General features: G+C 42.2%; 1 protein-coding gene across 9 annotated transcripts in view; it reads left to right on the top strand.

Annotated features, from left to right (window-relative positions):
- The first annotated feature begins 11,962 nt into the window (after nucleotides 1-11,962).
- Nucleotides 11,963-17,474, top strand: part of RICTOR (RPTOR independent companion of MTOR complex 2) — an 86,932-nt gene continuing 81,420 nt past the window's right edge. For 6 of the 9 annotated variants that reach the window (XR_004983134.2, XM_036410943.2, XM_036410942.2 and 3 more), the window contains exons 1-2: nucleotides 11,963-12,079; nucleotides 12,236-12,283. Coding sequence is in view for 6 of the 9 variants with exons in the window: in XM_036410943.2 (XP_036266836.1) it covers nucleotides 12,031-12,079; nucleotides 12,236-12,283 (97 nt within the window). In the remaining 3 variants the exon portion in view is untranslated. Of the gene's footprint in view, nucleotides 12,080-12,235; nucleotides 12,284-17,474 lie in introns of those variants that run through there. The other 3 variants (XM_036410944.2, XM_036410941.2, XM_036410949.2) reach the window with 3 other exon arrangements.

Raw genomic sequence — 17,474 nt, 5'->3', positions numbered from 1 at the left:
TCTTTTCTTCCCTCCTTTATTTTAACTTCTCCCATTGTACAGATTCCCTCCTCTAGGCTTACAAATACACTGAAGTCTTCCATTAAACAAACAAACAAACAGCAGGAAACCTTGCCTTGAATCCCAAACATATCTCCCTATTTCTATCTTCCTTTCTCATCCCACTGTCTTAAAAGTATAGGCTCATGTGGCAGCCGGGAGAGTGTGACTCACAGACCCCCCAACCATAGGGAGCTTCGTGGACCAGAGACCCCAGCTTCTGCACTCTGAAATCCATCACCCCAGCTGGGCCAACACCACACCTCCCACAGACTGCTCCTGTGGAACCAGTGCCTGGGCCCGACTGGCCTGATCCTGAAAGATACAGCGTCCTCCAGTGGTGTCTTGGTTTGGAGATCAACCATCATCAGCCTTGCTAAAGCTTCCTTACCTTGCATAGCACTCTAAGACACTTCTACCCAGCCATCCCTCCCTTCACTGGGGTCAGGCTGGCATTGTTCTCTGGAGGTCCCCCCAGCCTTCCCCAGCTTCCTCCCCATTTCCTCTCACCTGTGTACTTTTATCAGGAAGAAAAAAAGAGTATTGCACTTTCACCCCATCTTGGTGTCTGCTTTCTAGATCTGAACTGGACACAGTACAGCTGAAACGTTGTTTGTAAAAAATACTCATCTTCCTCTGCAGATCAACTGAATCAGAATCTCTGGGGAAGGGATATATTTTTTTTTATTAATTTTTAATTAACTCTAATATGAGTTCAGTGCTTAGCCACTAAACATCTTCAGCCAGCCAGAGGTGGACCTTGGAAGTAAATGCTGCCACTCAGAGTGATCTGCCTTCAGGCCAAAATGACCAGCCTTTTGACCCTCACCTCACTTATCACCCCGTCATGGGCCACCAGGGAAGAGCATGAGCTGTGCCAGATGAATGAAGCTGAGACAGACCCTGAAGGAGAAGACACTCCCCTCAGCAGGGGATCCAGCTACATCCAGCAATGCCCCTCCCCCCCTTGAGGGGTTCTGGCAGTCCATGTCCACAAATGAATGGGAAGGTCACAAAACTGAGACCAACATTATGGACACCTTTTTCTAAAAAATTTTACCATACAAATTAGAAAGATGGTATGTGATAGCCAGATGGGAAAATAAAAAAGGTCCTTTTTATTTTGTTTTGAGGGATTGTCTTCTAGGACAGGAAAGACTTGAGCTTCATCATAAGTTAATGAGAGGATCTAGTTGAGAGGGGAAGCTGAAAACCTAAGAGAGATGTAGTATAATCAGAGATCTAAATTTCATGCAAAAGATAGATTTATAGTTTTTCTCTAATTGTTTCTTTATACATCTGTAAAAAGCTAAGCATTATACTGGACATACCATACGGACTCAAATATTACCACTCATTATTATTATTATGACTAATTTGAAATACTTTCTGATGCTGCCTATATTGTCACGAGTGTGCCACATATTTAAGGGTTCATTTTAGTGATGGCTACTATCATTTCTCCTGCCTCCTGCTTCAGATGACCAGCTAAGGTATGTAACGTTAAAGTCTGAATTTCGCTAAGACTCGGGATCTTCATTTATAAGGTATGACAGTACCTCTTTTGCAGGGTTATGTGTACTTGAGTGTCGGACACACATGAACTACTATCATCACGCTGCTTGCTATTTGCTATTACGCACTTGGAACATGTCAGTGTGGTGGAATCCTATTAAGATGAGCATTACTTCATGGCGGTAAACATGCTCTAAGCCCCAATTACTCGCCAGCTGATACTTGAGAGTAATATCGAAACACTTAACATTAAACACAATAAACATGTAAAAATAATCAGTGAGTGCAATGTTTGTGCTCATGTCCAGTTTCTATTGTACATTTGAGTATTAGGTTTCTTTTGTGGCACATCATTTTTTATTTGGTATTTCTTGCAACATTACTCTAGGGAGATAGTTGTCAAATAGATATTCATGTAGATGTAGATATATGGAGAGAGATGCACCATGCCAAGGTACATTTGGTTTACATATTGAACACATGGTAATATTTTTCTTGAAGAATTTGGTCTTCTATTTTTTCTTTCTCACTTTTGATAGAGACATTGGTAGAGAAATGGTTCTTTCCTACAAGAAACATCACAATGCCAACATGGTAATAAATAATAAATGGCAAATGATATGTAGCTTTGGTATGGGCACAACACAGTGGGTGGGGACTGTGACAAACAGAATATATGTTCTCTGCACAGGAATTAGGGCTAATTCAGCTAGCCAACTTCTGGCCCTCCACATTCCCCTCTCCAACCTTCTCCATTCTGCTCTATGCCCCCCAAGACTAACCTTTAGGGACGGCCTCAAGAGGCTCCTTGACTTATAAATTCCAGTTTCATTTGGCCAATGAGGAGCACTAGCAAATCATCAGAAAGACAGGAGAGCGAGTTTGAGATATTTATTCCTTCAGCTCCCTCCTTGAAGTACAATCATGAGCTGGCTGTATCCTTCACCCAAGGTCACAGCTCTGTCAGATGGGCTTCTCCACTTGCTGACACTGGGTTCCAGGTCTGCTCCTTCCTGTTCCTTGTGGATTTGCAACCACTCCCTGACGTTACCAGTTTCAGGGGACTGCTCTTTCCTGTGTGGTTTCCCTCCACACATTTGTGAGCAGTTCTTAAATTTTCGTGGGTGTGCCATTCGTTTCCCATCTGGGAATCTACTGATACTATGAGTCAACTGTGATGGAGTGTGGGTCCAGTATTTAGAGGCTCTTCAGTTTTTCAAAAAAAGCTGATTATCAAGGTTTTTATATATGCAATTCCTACTTTTTTTTAAATAAACAATTGATTTAGTTTTTCTTAAGTACACTATTCAGACCAAGCAAATGATTCCTGTAGGCCAGATTTGACCCATGGGGTGAGTCTACAACATCTGCGATTTATAATGAGAAATAAATCAGATAAAGCACGCTATTCTCTAGCTATCCAACTCACCAATAATGAGGAATCTTTCTGTGTGGGTGAGTGATGAACAAAACTTAGTTAGTGTTTAGGACAGCCAGATTCCATTCCCATTGATAGCAGCAAATGAGACCGAGAGGTCTAATAGGAATATAATCACAAAAACTAATGCTGCTGCACACAAATTCCTCAGCATCAGGATATGTTGCAAATGCCATGGCCTGCAACCCAGCAGAAGTTTAAAGTCAAGTTGTGGTTTGGCACTTTCCCAATAGCTAATATAGGCTGTTTGTGGGCAGGTTCTTATTAGTAAAGGAGAGCTAATACCTAAGACCACCAATGAATGTCAGCCCTCTTGTCTCAGTTCTTGGAACAAGAGGGTTGAAATATTGTAATATTTTTCAAAAACTTTAAGTTGATGAAGAGTTTTAGGCAAACATGTCAGCGATCTCTTTCCCTTCAAATTCATGATCTAACACATGTCAGCAGATGCCAAAGCTTGACTCTCCATCGCAGCACTGAAGCTTCTAAATGAGAATAAAATTTGGTTTTTGTGCTTCAGCTAAATGATGTGCTGGTCAGAGCTTCACCCTCAATGGTGGAAGCTCTGTTAGGAAAAGCATTGAAATGCTGTTGCCACCCACCTGCCCCAGGGGACCAGGTTGTCGTTTGGTTTCTCTTCTTTAATTCATACAGACCTATCCCAGGTCCACCAGGAGATATGGTTACTAACCTCCGAGAGCTAAATGATTGTACAGGACTGGAAACCAAAACCACAACGTATTCAAGGTCATGTGAAGGTTTTGACGCCTTCTTCTAGAAGAGAAGCAGCACAAACATCTCCCCTTCCTTAGACAGCGGTAGAAGCAGACGGACTAGGCAGGTTTCTTTTTCTTTTTTTTAAAATATATTTTATTGACTTTCCACAGAGAGGAAGGGAGAGGAGAGGGATAGAGAGCTAGAAACATCGATGAGAGAGAAACATCGACCAGCTGCCTCCTGCACACCCCCTACTGTACATGCCCTTGACCGGAATCGACCCTGGGACATTTCAGTCCACAGACTGATGCTCTATCCACTGAGTCAAACCGGTTTCGGCTGAGCAGGTTTCTGAGGTTGGGTTCCCTGGAAGTAGAGCTTGAGACTGGCATTGTGTGTGAGGGATTTATTGAGGGGCTGACCCAGGAAAAGCCTGGAAAGAGTGAGGGAGCAGGATCGCTCAAGGGAAGGAGTTGGGCAAGGATGTGGGTCCCGCTACAGCCCAGCCTCAGCCTGGTTCCAGAAGGAAACACAGAAGCAGTGATGGCCTCCTTGGGTCATGGCACTGAGGCAAGGGGGATGGGCTGCACCTCGGAGGCAGTCATTCCTGCAAAGGCTCCCTCCTCCTCCAACCTCAACCTCCTACGTGAGACATCTCTGAGCATCATTGCTCTTGTGGTCTGAGGACAATTCTCTGGACCAAGGTGCAGCCATGAGCTCTGGCTGCCAGTTCCTACAGCACCCGAGGAATGGGTGCATCGGCCAGTCACTTGACAAGGGTAGAACAGAAGTAAATTGCAGAAATAACGGTTCTCCTGTTAAGCAGGAAGAGTCTTAAAATTGTATGAACCAAATCCTAAAGCTAGCCCTCTTCATGTCATAAGTAGAGAGAGTGCATTCTAAAATAATGACAGAGTATAGTACAGTCCATACACGGATCAGTAACAGTCATTTATTATCATTATCAGGTACTATGTGCTATGCATAATTGTGTGCGGTATACTTTCATACCACTGACAGTGCAGTGTCTTTATTTACACCATCACTGCACCCACATGCATGTCTTGTATTACAAAGTTACAAGGACTACCACATCCATAGGCAATAAAATTTTTCCAGCTCTATTATAATCTTAGGGGACTACCATCATATATGCTGTCTGCCATTGACGAAATGTCATTAAGCAGCATGCAAATGCATTTCTTTAATATTTCTCTCTGTTCTAATCTCTCTCTACTTTTCATGGGACTCTAATTATAGATATTTTGGATTGTTTTATTTATTTTTTAACTTGGGTCACGAAGCTCCTTTTTCCCCCCAGTCTTTTTCTTCTCATATTTTTTCTATTGGTCTCTCTTCAAACCCACTAATCTTTTTTTTTTTTTTTTTTTTTTTAGTGTCCCATATTTTATCTTCTGATGGATTCTTACATTTTGATTTTGATATTGTATTTTTCATGTCTAGACTTTTCACTTGATTCTTTTTTTTACCACATACATTCCTCTATTCAGAGTCCCCATCTGTTCACTCATTATGTCCCACTTTCTTTTTAAATCTTCGAGTATATTTGTAAAATCCTGTCAATTCCAAGATCTGTATTATCGCTGGGTCTGTTTTATTGACTATTTTTTCCTCATGCCATGCATCACATTTTCCTGATTTTTCACATGTAATATAATTGTATTGTATGTTGGACATTATGTGTTTGAGAGTTAGAGTATTGTTGCTTTCTTTTTAATGAATTTTGTAGGATTTCTCCCCCCCTCCCCATTTGTTGGTTACTTTATTTGCAGATCATACTGACCCTAGTGAGACTTGGTTGTAGGTTTTGTTGGATGTGTCTATAGCAATCTTTATTTTGGGGGTAGTGCAGCTTTTCCCCTAAATGATTGTCTTTATAGGGTCTCCAGCAACCCTCTTCCTAAACAATAGCCTTTGGGAGGTCTTAGCTGAATGTTCAGAGCGTTCACCACGGTTTCTGTACTTGTTGGTTGGAACTCTCATATCTCTTAGCAATCTGCAACTTCTGGACACTCCATGCAGTTCAGATCTCCCAGGAGCTGTTCTCTGCCGGTCCTCACAGTCTCATCCTGTGGTTACGCAGCTTAAAACTCAGCTAAATAATCGAGAGGATTCATGTACAGATTTCTGGAGCTGAGCTGCTACTCTGTCGGCTACCTCCTCACTAATATTCTCAAATGTCCAGTGCCTTCTATTTCTGATCTTCAGGCTTTTTTTGTTTGTTTGTTTTCCCTTCACCCAGTGAAACTAGTGTCATCTGTTTGATTTCCAGAGCTTACGTTGCATTTTGAAAGATATCCTCAGGAAAAAGCCCGAGAGAATGTGGAGTTCACCTTGTTCATTTCTTTTCTCTCTAGGTCATAGTGCCATACCATCCATTGTCCAAAACCTAAACACAGTTATTCATATATTTTTATAGATTAATAATTGTCGATTGTGAGAAATCAAATCCAACACTTATTTTCCAACACGAATGAAAACAGAAATTTTTCATTTAGAAAACAATTTCATGTTGAGCGCTTTTATATTCTATTTATTATCATCGATATCTGAGGTTTATGAGATATAATTATATTTATTTTTATTTCTTATTATTATTCAGGATGACTTTTTTCTATGAGCTGATGATGTTTGAACCTGAGCTGTTATTTGTTGTCTTCATTGGTGAAGAGCCTAGGACTTCCCTCCAGAAAGGATTTGTAATTGCTACCACTAAGAACTAGGGGGCGCTACCACCCTGGGTCCCCTTTGGTCCACTCCTAGGACCCTGGGCTTAATGCAGAAGTCTCCCTTATGCTTTTCTGCCTCTCCTGGTCCTGGCCAGATCTCAGGTGTGCTGTTGACCCTGGTCCTCTAGACAGCTCTGCTTTTCTAGTTTTCCATGTGCTCACTGTCCCTTAACTTTTAGTGACTTTTTTTGATGGAGGAGTTTGGGATGTTTCTTAACCAAAAAAATATGCATCATATAAGGTATCCTGAGGGAAGACTGGGAATTCTGTAGTTCAGAGGAGCTCAGAACACTCTGTCAGGAATCCTTCCCTCTTGGGCATGGGGCCATATATTGTGTCCAGGAAGTGGACTTAAGGAGTGATTTATAGCCTCCTTCTCAAAACAGACACATGGATTAAATAGAACCTTGCAATAAAACTGCATGTATATAAAATAATGAAAACACAAGCACAATGTTTTAAAATGTGAAAGATCACATGCTTCTACCGCTGGAATTAGCACTTTATCAAAATCATTGCACACAAAAAAAGCCACAATAATTTAATCAGATATAACAGGGTCAGCCAGATTTTGAAAAATTGAATTGTTCTTTGAGATGTTGGCTAATGATAAGATAAAGCTATATCATATAATTTTCTATATCTCTTTTCAGTGATGTTAAAAGCCATGCATAGTGAATCCATTACTTTGCAAAAAGAGACTTCTTTTTGGTAACAGACAAAAAGGTACATGTCAGGGGACAATATAGTCGCATTTCTCACTATGCTGAAAAGTCTGGGGGTAAAAACAAGAAAAAAATTTGTTGACAAAATTAAAATGTAGTCCCATTTGTCAACTAAGATGGAAACAGGAAAAGAAAAAAAAAATAAGCGGAAGATCTGAAGAAAAGGGTACTTGAACAAATAGGTATTCTAGAAGTTTTTCTGTACAGGTAGGTGAAAAATAGAGCTTCTACACTTGTCTCAGCTTATGATGTTTGCTAAATTCTGTTCAGTAACGAAATACACAAATAACTTCTTTTCTTCTGTGCCACCAAAGGGAGTATGTACCAAGGAATGTGCATTGTTATCAGAAAATGGCTTCTTAAATAAAAGTAGTATTTTATGAAAAATCGAGGAAGCAGTTGCTATATGTGAAATTTAAGAATTGGGGGGATTCACAGAAGAACGAAGATAGTGCCACATGTGATAGTTTTAAACAATAAAGACCTTTAAAATACAATTTAATTTTGACACACGTTGAAAAGAGAAGGGGAATGACTATGAAAATCTTCCATACTGTGTACATGTTTGATATTTATTTAGTGGCAAACTTTTTTCATGATGGCTGGTGGCTTATTTTAAAAAATATTAATCTTTCCCTTCAAAGTAAATGTGATAACAATAACGAAGGAAGATATTACTTATAAAAAGGAATGTGCTACAGAGAGCATTTAGAAATAGATATTTGAATACATTACCACAGTTTTGTGATTTTTTTTCTGAAACAAAAATATAAATGGAATGGCTCTATATTTACATATTTAAAAATCTTGGAAATATTTTTCTAAGCTGCTTAAAATTCTCTAGATTAAGAGTTTTAAAACAATTTGTTAAAATGTTTTAAAGTTATGCCTTCCAGTTGGCTATGAAACAGACTGACATTAAAAAAGATAGACATTTATTAGCCAGATTACATAAAAAACCTTTGATGGATGGAATTGAAAAACGAGTGTTAATGACTTAGAAACTACAGTCAATAGAGTAGTTCTCCCATTCTTTCTTTGTATTTTGTGGGGTTTCAGCTACTAAATCCCAACATCCAAATAAACTTTTCCTAAAATGAAACTTTTGAGTTTGCTGGATTTAAAAATATTTAACAAGTAATTTAAAAACTAATGAAATATATTTAGTTCCATTGCTTTTATTTGTGCCATTAGTAACATAGCATTAAAAATTATTTTCAACCATTTTCTTCATATTCATGTTTTACTTAATGAAAATGCAAACATAGATGCATTGGAGAATGTGGACAATTTTTTTTAATAAGATGCACAAACAACTTGGATAGGTCCATTACTGAACAAATCATTATAATCAAAGATACATGTTGTGATTTAACATCCCCAACAAAATTTCTCTAAAATATTTTTCTTAAAAAATGACACAAGTAAAAATTTATTTTAGGACAATAAAAGGGGGGAAAAGAAAGACATTTCAAAATCACTCAACATTCTACCAACCAAAGAAAATCACTTGAAATTTTTAGTGCATACCCTTCCGGATTTTATTTGATACGTATATGTATCTTCTTACCCAAACATAGGCTTTCCTTCATTTACTACTGTTTCTATAGGTCCTTTATACCTTACGTAATTTAAAACTAAAATGTAAAGGGGATTTTGTGACAGATGGAAAATTTAAGGAACAACCATGGCAGGCTCCTTCCTGCTATGGCCAAGGCTGGATCTTTATCAACAACCCTGCCCATTGCATGTCATTTTAATGGCCTTTATCTGGATGTTAAACGTGTGGTTTAACTCTTGGAGAGAAAGCACCCAAAAAGGGACTGATCAAAGGTGGCTTTTGACTTGCTTTATCTTCAGCTGGCCTGTGTAAGAGGGCAGATAGATAAAGGGAACTAAGATCTTGGGGAGACTTTGTTTCTGTTCAGTGTTACCACTTTATCTGAAGCCAATAAAACTTGGTTTATAAACCAGAATTATTGGCTGTGTGCAGTGGGATGGAAAATAGAACCCAGGCAGTGACTATCAATGGAGTCATTATATCTTCTGAATCAAGCAGTTATCTCTCCGAGGTGTGGTCCTGGGGCCTAATCTCATATAACATTTTTTATCAATGACTAATACTATGAGAAAAAGCATTCATTCACACAGCAAATGAAACCTAGCTGGGAAATGAAAACGAAGAAGAGGAAGTCACATTCTCAATGACCAGAGTAGAATGAAAATGACCCAGAAAATTGGAGAAGTAGTAAGAAGTAAACAAAATGAGTAAGACACAGGAGTGGGCAAAAATGAAAAAGGAAGAAAAACAAGTTTCAAAAAGAGGAATGGCTAGAAATTGGCAAGCATGGAGGATAACTTAGAGATTTTTTAAGAAATAACAAGCAGACCAGGGTCAATAATGTAGTGCTGCTGTTTAAAAAGCAAACACAACATTGTGAAGTGTATTCCTTACTAACATTTACCTAAACTCCTGCTTCTTAGAGAGTCATTTGCAAACACTAAGTACTTGTTTTGTTTGTTTGCCCAGAAATGCCATTCATCTTAAAAACAATTGTGGAGAACACAGCCATTCAAGTGACTGAAACAGTAACAGAGGAAAACCTAGTTTCATTGTAAGATTGGAGAGGAATAATTTTCTTTTCTTCCGCAAGAGCTGGAGTAGTTGAATTATGATCTTTAAACAGGAGCATACAAGTTATAATGATGAAAGGCTGTTAAATTCGGGCTCTTCTGCACACTACGTAATGTAAAATTGGATTACTCGACTTTTAGGAAAGACTGAAAGATAAAAGAAAGTTAAATTGTATTAGGAAGGAGTTCACTTAGAATAGATAGAGATAAGAAAGGCAGTTTGAAAATGGGAACAATTCAAAGAATCTGGTAGAATTTCCATTGATTTCAACTCTTCTAAAATGGTGAAATGTGGTGATACAAAGAGGGTTGAAACACATTTTTAGCCAGACCTCAAGATTTGTGATTTTCCCCTTAGAACCTAACTAGAACAAATCATTTGCACCAAGACTTAAATGCTGAGAGAGAGAGAGAGAGAGCCAGAGAGCAAGTTTGTTGTGATTAAAATTATTCCTGGTGATGTCAGGGGATATTTTTAAAAAAATACTCTGATTTTGTTGCATCCTTGAATGCAAGTGCAGTATCAGTGTCAGATATCTGATGCATATGTAATAAGAAAAGAGCTGAAGCCTACAGAGGGGGGTATCCGCAGGAAACAGGGTTCCTAGTTTATTTTCCTGATACTTTACTCCATACTGCTTTCCTTTTTCTTTTTAAAGCTTTCCATGCACAATGGACATCTATTAATTATAGGACATTGTAAAATCACAGACCACCAAAGAAGAACAAAAACTATATATATATGTAGTTCCACCACTACTAAGGGGAAAAAGCCATTTAACCTTTTCATGTGTATCTTCTGAGATTTTAAAAAATATTTTATAAAGCACACTTTTAATTTGGTATGTATTTTAAATGTTTATAAAAATGGGAATTTCATAATCTCTCTCTTGACTTAGCATCACCACCCCTACCTTTGCTCAGGTGAGTGTTTCCAATTGTTCACTGTCATTAACGACTGCAATTAGTATCTCCAATATCGGCATGCGTTTTTTAAGCAAGATGGGGGTTGGAACAAAGCAATCCGGGCACTTACTCCACCAGCGGGTCATCTATGGAACATGGACTTGTGCCGGGCTTGGCATGAACTGGACGCTGGCACAGAGAGGTGGTGAAGGCAAACTTTCCGCTGCCAGTTACCTACCTTTCCGTCTCAGGAGTCAAGCAAGACAAGGGTTGAAGACTAGGAGGCAACCACAAGCTCAGCCTGTCTTTAAAGTGAATCTAGTTGAAATAAGAACGTTGCTGGGCCAGGGGCCAGGTGCGTGTGCATGAATGAGCTAACGCGGTCTCCAGAATGAAACTCTCCCGCGTTAGCAATTGTTGAGCTCACACATTAAAAAATATGCATCCACCACAGTTATGTTAGCTCTGATCCAGCAGCTGCCCCTGCAGAACACCCGGACACGGCCCTCTGAGGCTCTCCGTCCCCGCGGAGAGGAAACCCCTGCCCGGCCTCCGGGCATCCGCGGGGGGACCCCGGGACCCCCCACCCCCGCCCGGCCGCCCACCCCGCGCTGCAGCCCAGCGGCCACGCCCCGCCCGCTTCCCCGGGTGCGAGCTCCCGCCGCGCGTGGCTTTGCACATCGAAGCCTGGCTGCTCTGCACGGCGGCCGCGGCGAAGGTGGAAAACAAACTTTGTTCCGTGTTCACCGGGTTGGAGCAGAGGGACTTTCGGAAGGGAAATGATGAATCGCGAGCAGCCTTTTGTTTTTGTTTTGAATACAAATAATTTTAATGGATGGATAAAGGGGTAGTGGCGGCGGCGGGTGGGCGGGTCGTCCATCCCATGCCCGCGCTTTGCAAGCCAGCGGGAGAGTGGCGCAGGACGGGTCAGCAGGTGGCCTCCTCCCAGCCCGCCGGGCGCTGACCGCGGCTCCCCGGGCGGCCGGAGGGGAAGCATCCCTGGGATTCCCCGCGTGGGAAGCGCCTCCTCCCCGCAGACCTGCACCCGGGGGGCCGGGCGCGTCTCCGCCACGACCGGCTGCCGGAGGGGAGGATGCACGAGCCGCCGGCGGCATGCAGACCCCGAACGGGCGCAGAGACGGCGGACGCCCGCCGCCCGCCAGGCACCCGCCCGCCGCCGCGGAGGGGCGGGGCCGAGGCCGCGGGGGCGGGGCCGAGGCCGCGAGGGGCGGCGCGGCGCGCGGGAGGGGACGGGTTCTCGCGCGATTGGGCGAGGTTTCCGGTGTTGTGACTGAAACCCGTCAATATGGCGGCGATCGGCCGCGGCCGCTCGCTGAAGAACCTCCGAATACGAGGTAAGCCCGCGGCAGCCCCGACTCCCGCCGCTCCCCAGCCCCTGCCCGCCCCCCCGGCCCCGGGCTGCGGGGCGAGCGGGGCGCGGGCGGAGCGGGGCGGGGCGGCCGCCGCCGGCCTGCCCGGTGCTAACCGGGCTGTGTGTGTGTTTCGCGCAGGGCGGAATGACAGCGGCGAGGAGAACGTCCCGCTGGACCTGACCCGAGGTAACGCGGCCGGCGCGGGCCGGGGCGCGGTGCGGGCGGGGGCGGGGGTGCGGGCGGGGAGAGGGTGCGGCTGGGGGCCGGGGGCCGGACCGCGCGGGAGCGGCGGGTGCGGGAGCCCAGCCCGGGGCGCCTCACGGACCCATCCCCCTTCCCGGGGCGCCCGCTCCCCTCGCCCCGGGCGCCGCGGCTCCGGGGCCTGGGCGCTGCGGGCGCCGGGGACACCCGCGCGGGACTAGGCGCCGCCGGCCGCCTCCTCGGGGCCCCCGCGGTCCCGGCGCCCCGGACGGCGGGCGGGCGGGCGGGCGGCGGAGGCTGTTGCTGAGGCTGCGGGAGGATGTCGGAGGGGAGAGCGACCACATCCTGCCTTCCCGGCCCCCGAGCAGAAGCGGGACCTGTCGGTCCTCGCCGCCCGCCCGCACGCCGGGACCTCCTCGCCCACCGCCCCGGGGAGCCGCGCCGGCCACCGGCTGGAGAACCGAGCGGTCGCCGATCGGCGCGGGAGGAGCGCCCCTCCTGCTGCCCGGCCTCCCGCCTCCCGCCTCCCGCCGCCCCGGCCCGGCCCGGCCCGGCCCGGCCGCAGGTTCATTGTTTACCCTTGGCGGCCGCGGGTTTGTTTACCCCTCGGCGCGGCGGGAGCGCGGCCGGCGCTTTCAAAGCCCGGGTCCCGCCTCCGGCCGGGCCCGGGGCAGTGGCCGCGGGTGTACAGTGTGTGCAGGGTGTTTTTTCTGCTCTCCGCCACCGTAAACAGGATTTGGTCTCATTAACAAGTTCTCTCCTTTCACACCGGCCGCAGCAGCGTCCTTAGAGTGCAACCCGGCTCAGCTGCAGAGTCAGTTTCTTTTTTGAGATCTGAAAAACACCCTGGGAAGTTACACACACACACACACACACACACACACACACACACACACACGTCGTATAAAATTTAAAAAAAACAACTTGAACCTGCGTGGTAGGGACATGCTGTTATCCACGGTATTAGACGTGGGCTCATGGTTGAGGCTGTTGAAGGCACAGCTCGTTTCTAATTCGTTTTTGCATAGCATAATGTAAGATTGCTGTTTTATAAACCGAGAGGCTACTTTTCAAGTTTAGCCACCAGGGTACATTTTTGTAACTTTTTTATTCTGGAAGTTCAGGGACTTCATATATGTGGGGAAAGATTTTTTTTTTTTTTTTTAAATTTCCTAGCAAAATAAGCAAAATTCCCACAGGGCTCAAAAAGTAGCATTTAGTTCTGTAACAGATGTAGTTTATTAGTGATTTAGATAAATCACTGATTTGAATGCTTTAGATAGAGGTGAAAAGGTCATTTATTAGACTTTGTGTCTTGAAATCCTGCTTGGATGTGGTGCTAGAAATAAGTTATCGTTGTGCTTTAACTGAGTTTGCAGAGTTCCTGTGGAGTGGTTTCTCTGGCAGGTGTCAGAATTTGGGGTTGTAAAAGAGCTGTGTGCAACACAAATTTGGTTTGATACCTTTGGTTTACTTCAGTTTTACTCAGATAAACAGATAACGCAGTACATTTACTATTTAAAATACTATTATTTCCTGAACATTTAGTAAACACTTATGTTCATTGGGGTTTCTAGGTAATTCAATAAGTGCAAAAATGCTATTTCTGCTCGCTCTGACAAAATGTACTTCAGTTTGTAAAGAAATATACACAGCCTATTGAAACTGATTGCAAAAACAATATATAGCTAACAGTGAGAGATTATATGAGAACTGTATTCCTGAATCCTAAGAAAGTTTAGAATAAGAAAAAAGTAATCTGAGATTCATTGGGTAGTGACACTATTGTTTAAGAAATTGCTGTTCTGAGAAACATTTCATTGTTAACCAGAAGGCTTGTGGGTCTAACATGAAGAAAGGTTATGAGGAATTACAATTTGGTAATATTTTGAGAATATTACCAGAACTGTGGGACACTGGATTGCAGCTGAAGGGCAGCTGTTTGTGGTTGGATTACAGTATGTTTAAAATTTAGGTAACCAAAGATATCTATTTATAATGGTGAGGCAATGTTTGCTCTCATTCTGATTTTTTTAATGTAACCTTTGAGAAAGTCATTGTGTGGCTATCTAACAAAATTCATTATAAAATAAAGGTCATGGTCATTGTAATTCCTTTAGGAAAAGAGAGCAGACTGTACAGTCAGATAGTTCTGGGTTGTAATCTCAGTTGTGATACTTAATAGTTAGGTGATTTGGGAGAAGTTATTTGACCTTACTTAACTCTTGGTATCTTCATCTCAAAAAAAAAATAATTTCAAAGAGTTATTAGAATGTGAGAAGTAAAAGACTAGTGCTTAGAGTACTCAGGCCAGGACCTGATACTTTGTGAGTAATGCTAACTAAATGTTAGTTGCCCTCCTATCAAAATTATTCATACACATTTAAAATATTTAAAATGATTGTTTTGAATGTTACAAACTTGCTTATAAGGAATTAGAGTAATGAAGTTCTCTCTCTCTCTCTCTTTTTTAATATATTTTATTATTTTTTTACAGAGAGGAAGAGAGAGAGATAGAGAGCTAGAAACGTCGATGAGAGAGAAACGTCAACCAGCTGCCTCTTGCACACCCCATTACCAGGGATGTGCCCTCAACCAATGTACATGCCCTTGACCGGAATTGAACCCGGGACCTTTCAGTCTGCAGACCGACGCTCTATCCACTGAGCCAAACTGGTTTCGGCATCTTTTTTTAAAAAAAATATGTTGATTCCAGAGAGGAAAGGAGAGGGAGAAAGAGATAGAAACATCAATGATGAGAATCACTGGTTCTCCTGCACCCCCCCATCCCCCACACTGCACTTGCCTCCTGCACCCCCCACACTGGGGATGGAGCCTGCAACCCAGGCATATGCTCTGCCCAGGAATCAAACCATGACCTCCTGGTTCATAGGTAAGACACTCAACAATTGAGCCATGCCAGATGAGCCTTTCCCCCCCCCCCCCCCCCCCCCGAGTCATTAAATTGGATATAAATGAAGTAGAGTTCTTGAATATAACAACTATAAAAAAGTAATGTGAAATTACCAGTAATTTAGGTATAAATTAAGAGCAGTCTATTAATGAACTTAAGGTAAAATATGATATTTAATTTATAGAACCTTAGAATTTTTCTCCTTGACTCCAGAAAATTTTTTAGTTATATATATATATATATATATATATATATATATATATATATATATATAATATATATATATATATATATTTTTTTTTATTTTATTTTTTTTATTTTTTTTTGGCTAGTCTTTCAAGCTTCTTGAGGCATTGGAGAGTTTTAAGATTCTGTTGAAAGATGTTGATGGATTAATTTCAACCTCGTTTAGGAATTTCATTGTATGGGCAATTTACTGGTTAATTGTTGCTTTCAGTTTTGTCTGGACAACTACCCTATTTAATTTGTGAAAATCCCTGTTATTTGCTATTGATATCATTAAATAGTCATGCCAAATGATTTACATGTCAAAATCTATTTTGAAACCCATATACTTCCCTTAGCTACTTCTACTGCAAGTATAGTGTATTTTTTGTCATTGCAGTTGTGCATCTCTTCCTGGTACTAAAAAGACAGTATTTTTCCTGTGTAAGCCCTTCCTAGTATAATTTAATTATCATATTCACAGGGAATTCTGAGGACATGGGCACACTTATATTCAAATGTAATTATGAGAATATAATTTATTTAAAAGTATTAAGGTTTTTTTTGTTTATTCAACTCTTTTACTTTCCCATTAGTAAAAATTAAAAAAAAAATTATTTTAGCTGTTTAAAACTTACAAAAGTAGTAAGGTTTTTTGAATGATGCTTTGAGCAATCACTTTTTGTTTTCTAATTTCTAGTTAAGCTTACTCATGTTATTTACTCACTTCAGTTAGACAAAACAGATATTGACTGGATGCTTTTTATATACTAAATGCTGAATTAAGTGCCAGAGGAATAAAGATGAGGAAGATGGTTCTCCCTTTTTCAGAGTTTACTGGAACAGACATGAAGAAGTGTTTACAATATGGAACAATAAATGAAGTGATCAAACTGTTTCAGGAACAGAAGTAGCCCAGAGGAGGGAATGATTAACGATCTGGTTGGTAGGGGATCAGAGAAGGCTTCACAGAAGGGTTGGCTTGTTGTGAGAACAGTTGTGGACAGAGTGGAAGGAAACATGGGCTCTCCACCTTGGGAAAGTCAAGTGGGAAATCTAGGAAGAGGAGCTGCCTAGGAGACCAGTGTTACCATCTGAGAGGTGATGGGGGGCTGAACTAGGACGTCGGAGACATAAATGAAGTGGAATATATATTGGAATGGAGAATCACCTAATTTATTCTTCAGGTTCCAGATCGACTTTGTAATCCTCCTACTCTGTGCAGAGAACTTTTACTGCTTTGTTACGAAAGTAGAAGCTGTCTGATACGTGTTCCCTTGTCTTCCCTTTATGTTTCATTTCACCCATAGTTCTGTTTTTCTGAGTCAGAAGAAAGCATCTCTACTTTATGCTTCTAATAATGTTTAATATTCTCTATATACTAAGATTTCTTGCTGCTTTGTCTGCTTTCCTATTGGCTTAGTTTTCTCATGTTCAACATTTTTGTATCTTTCACATGGGTCAGGTACTACACTGGGTATGGGATGATGTTGAGAGATGTGAAAGATAAAGACACAGGTTACAAAACAGTTACTGTGGGCTCTACAGACAGAATAGTTTATCCTCACTCCATAGCTTTCTTTTTTAAATATATTTTATAGATTTTTTGACAGAGAGGAAGAAAGAGGAATAGAGAGTTAGAAACATCGATGAGAGAGAATCACCAATCAGCTGCCTCTTGCACACCCCCTACTGGGGATGTGCCTGCAACCAAGGTACATGCCCTTGACCTGAATCGAACCCAGCACCTTTCAGCAGAAGCTCTATCCTCTGAGCCAAACTGGTTTCAGCCATAGCTTTCTTTCTTAACCACTGTAGTCTTGCTCTACCCCTATAATGAAAATAGTGTCTTAATCTGATGTAAAATTAATTGGCATTTTTAAGTTTCCCAATCTATATATTTTTTAATATATTTTATTGATTTTTTACAGAGAGGAGGAGAGAGGGATAGAGAGCTAGAAACGTCGATGAGAAACATCGACCAGCTGCCTCTTGCACACCCCCTACCGGGGATGTGCCCGCAACCAATGTACATGC

Source organism: Pipistrellus kuhlii, unplaced genomic scaffold, assembly GCF_014108245.1.
Source record: "Pipistrellus kuhlii isolate mPipKuh1 unplaced genomic scaffold, mPipKuh1.p scaffold_m20_p_4, whole genome shotgun sequence".
NCBI lineage: Eukaryota > Metazoa > Chordata > Mammalia > Chiroptera > Vespertilionidae > Pipistrellus > Pipistrellus kuhlii.
Note: the sequence above shows the minus strand (reverse complement) of the source record. Positions and strands in the feature narration are given on the sequence as shown.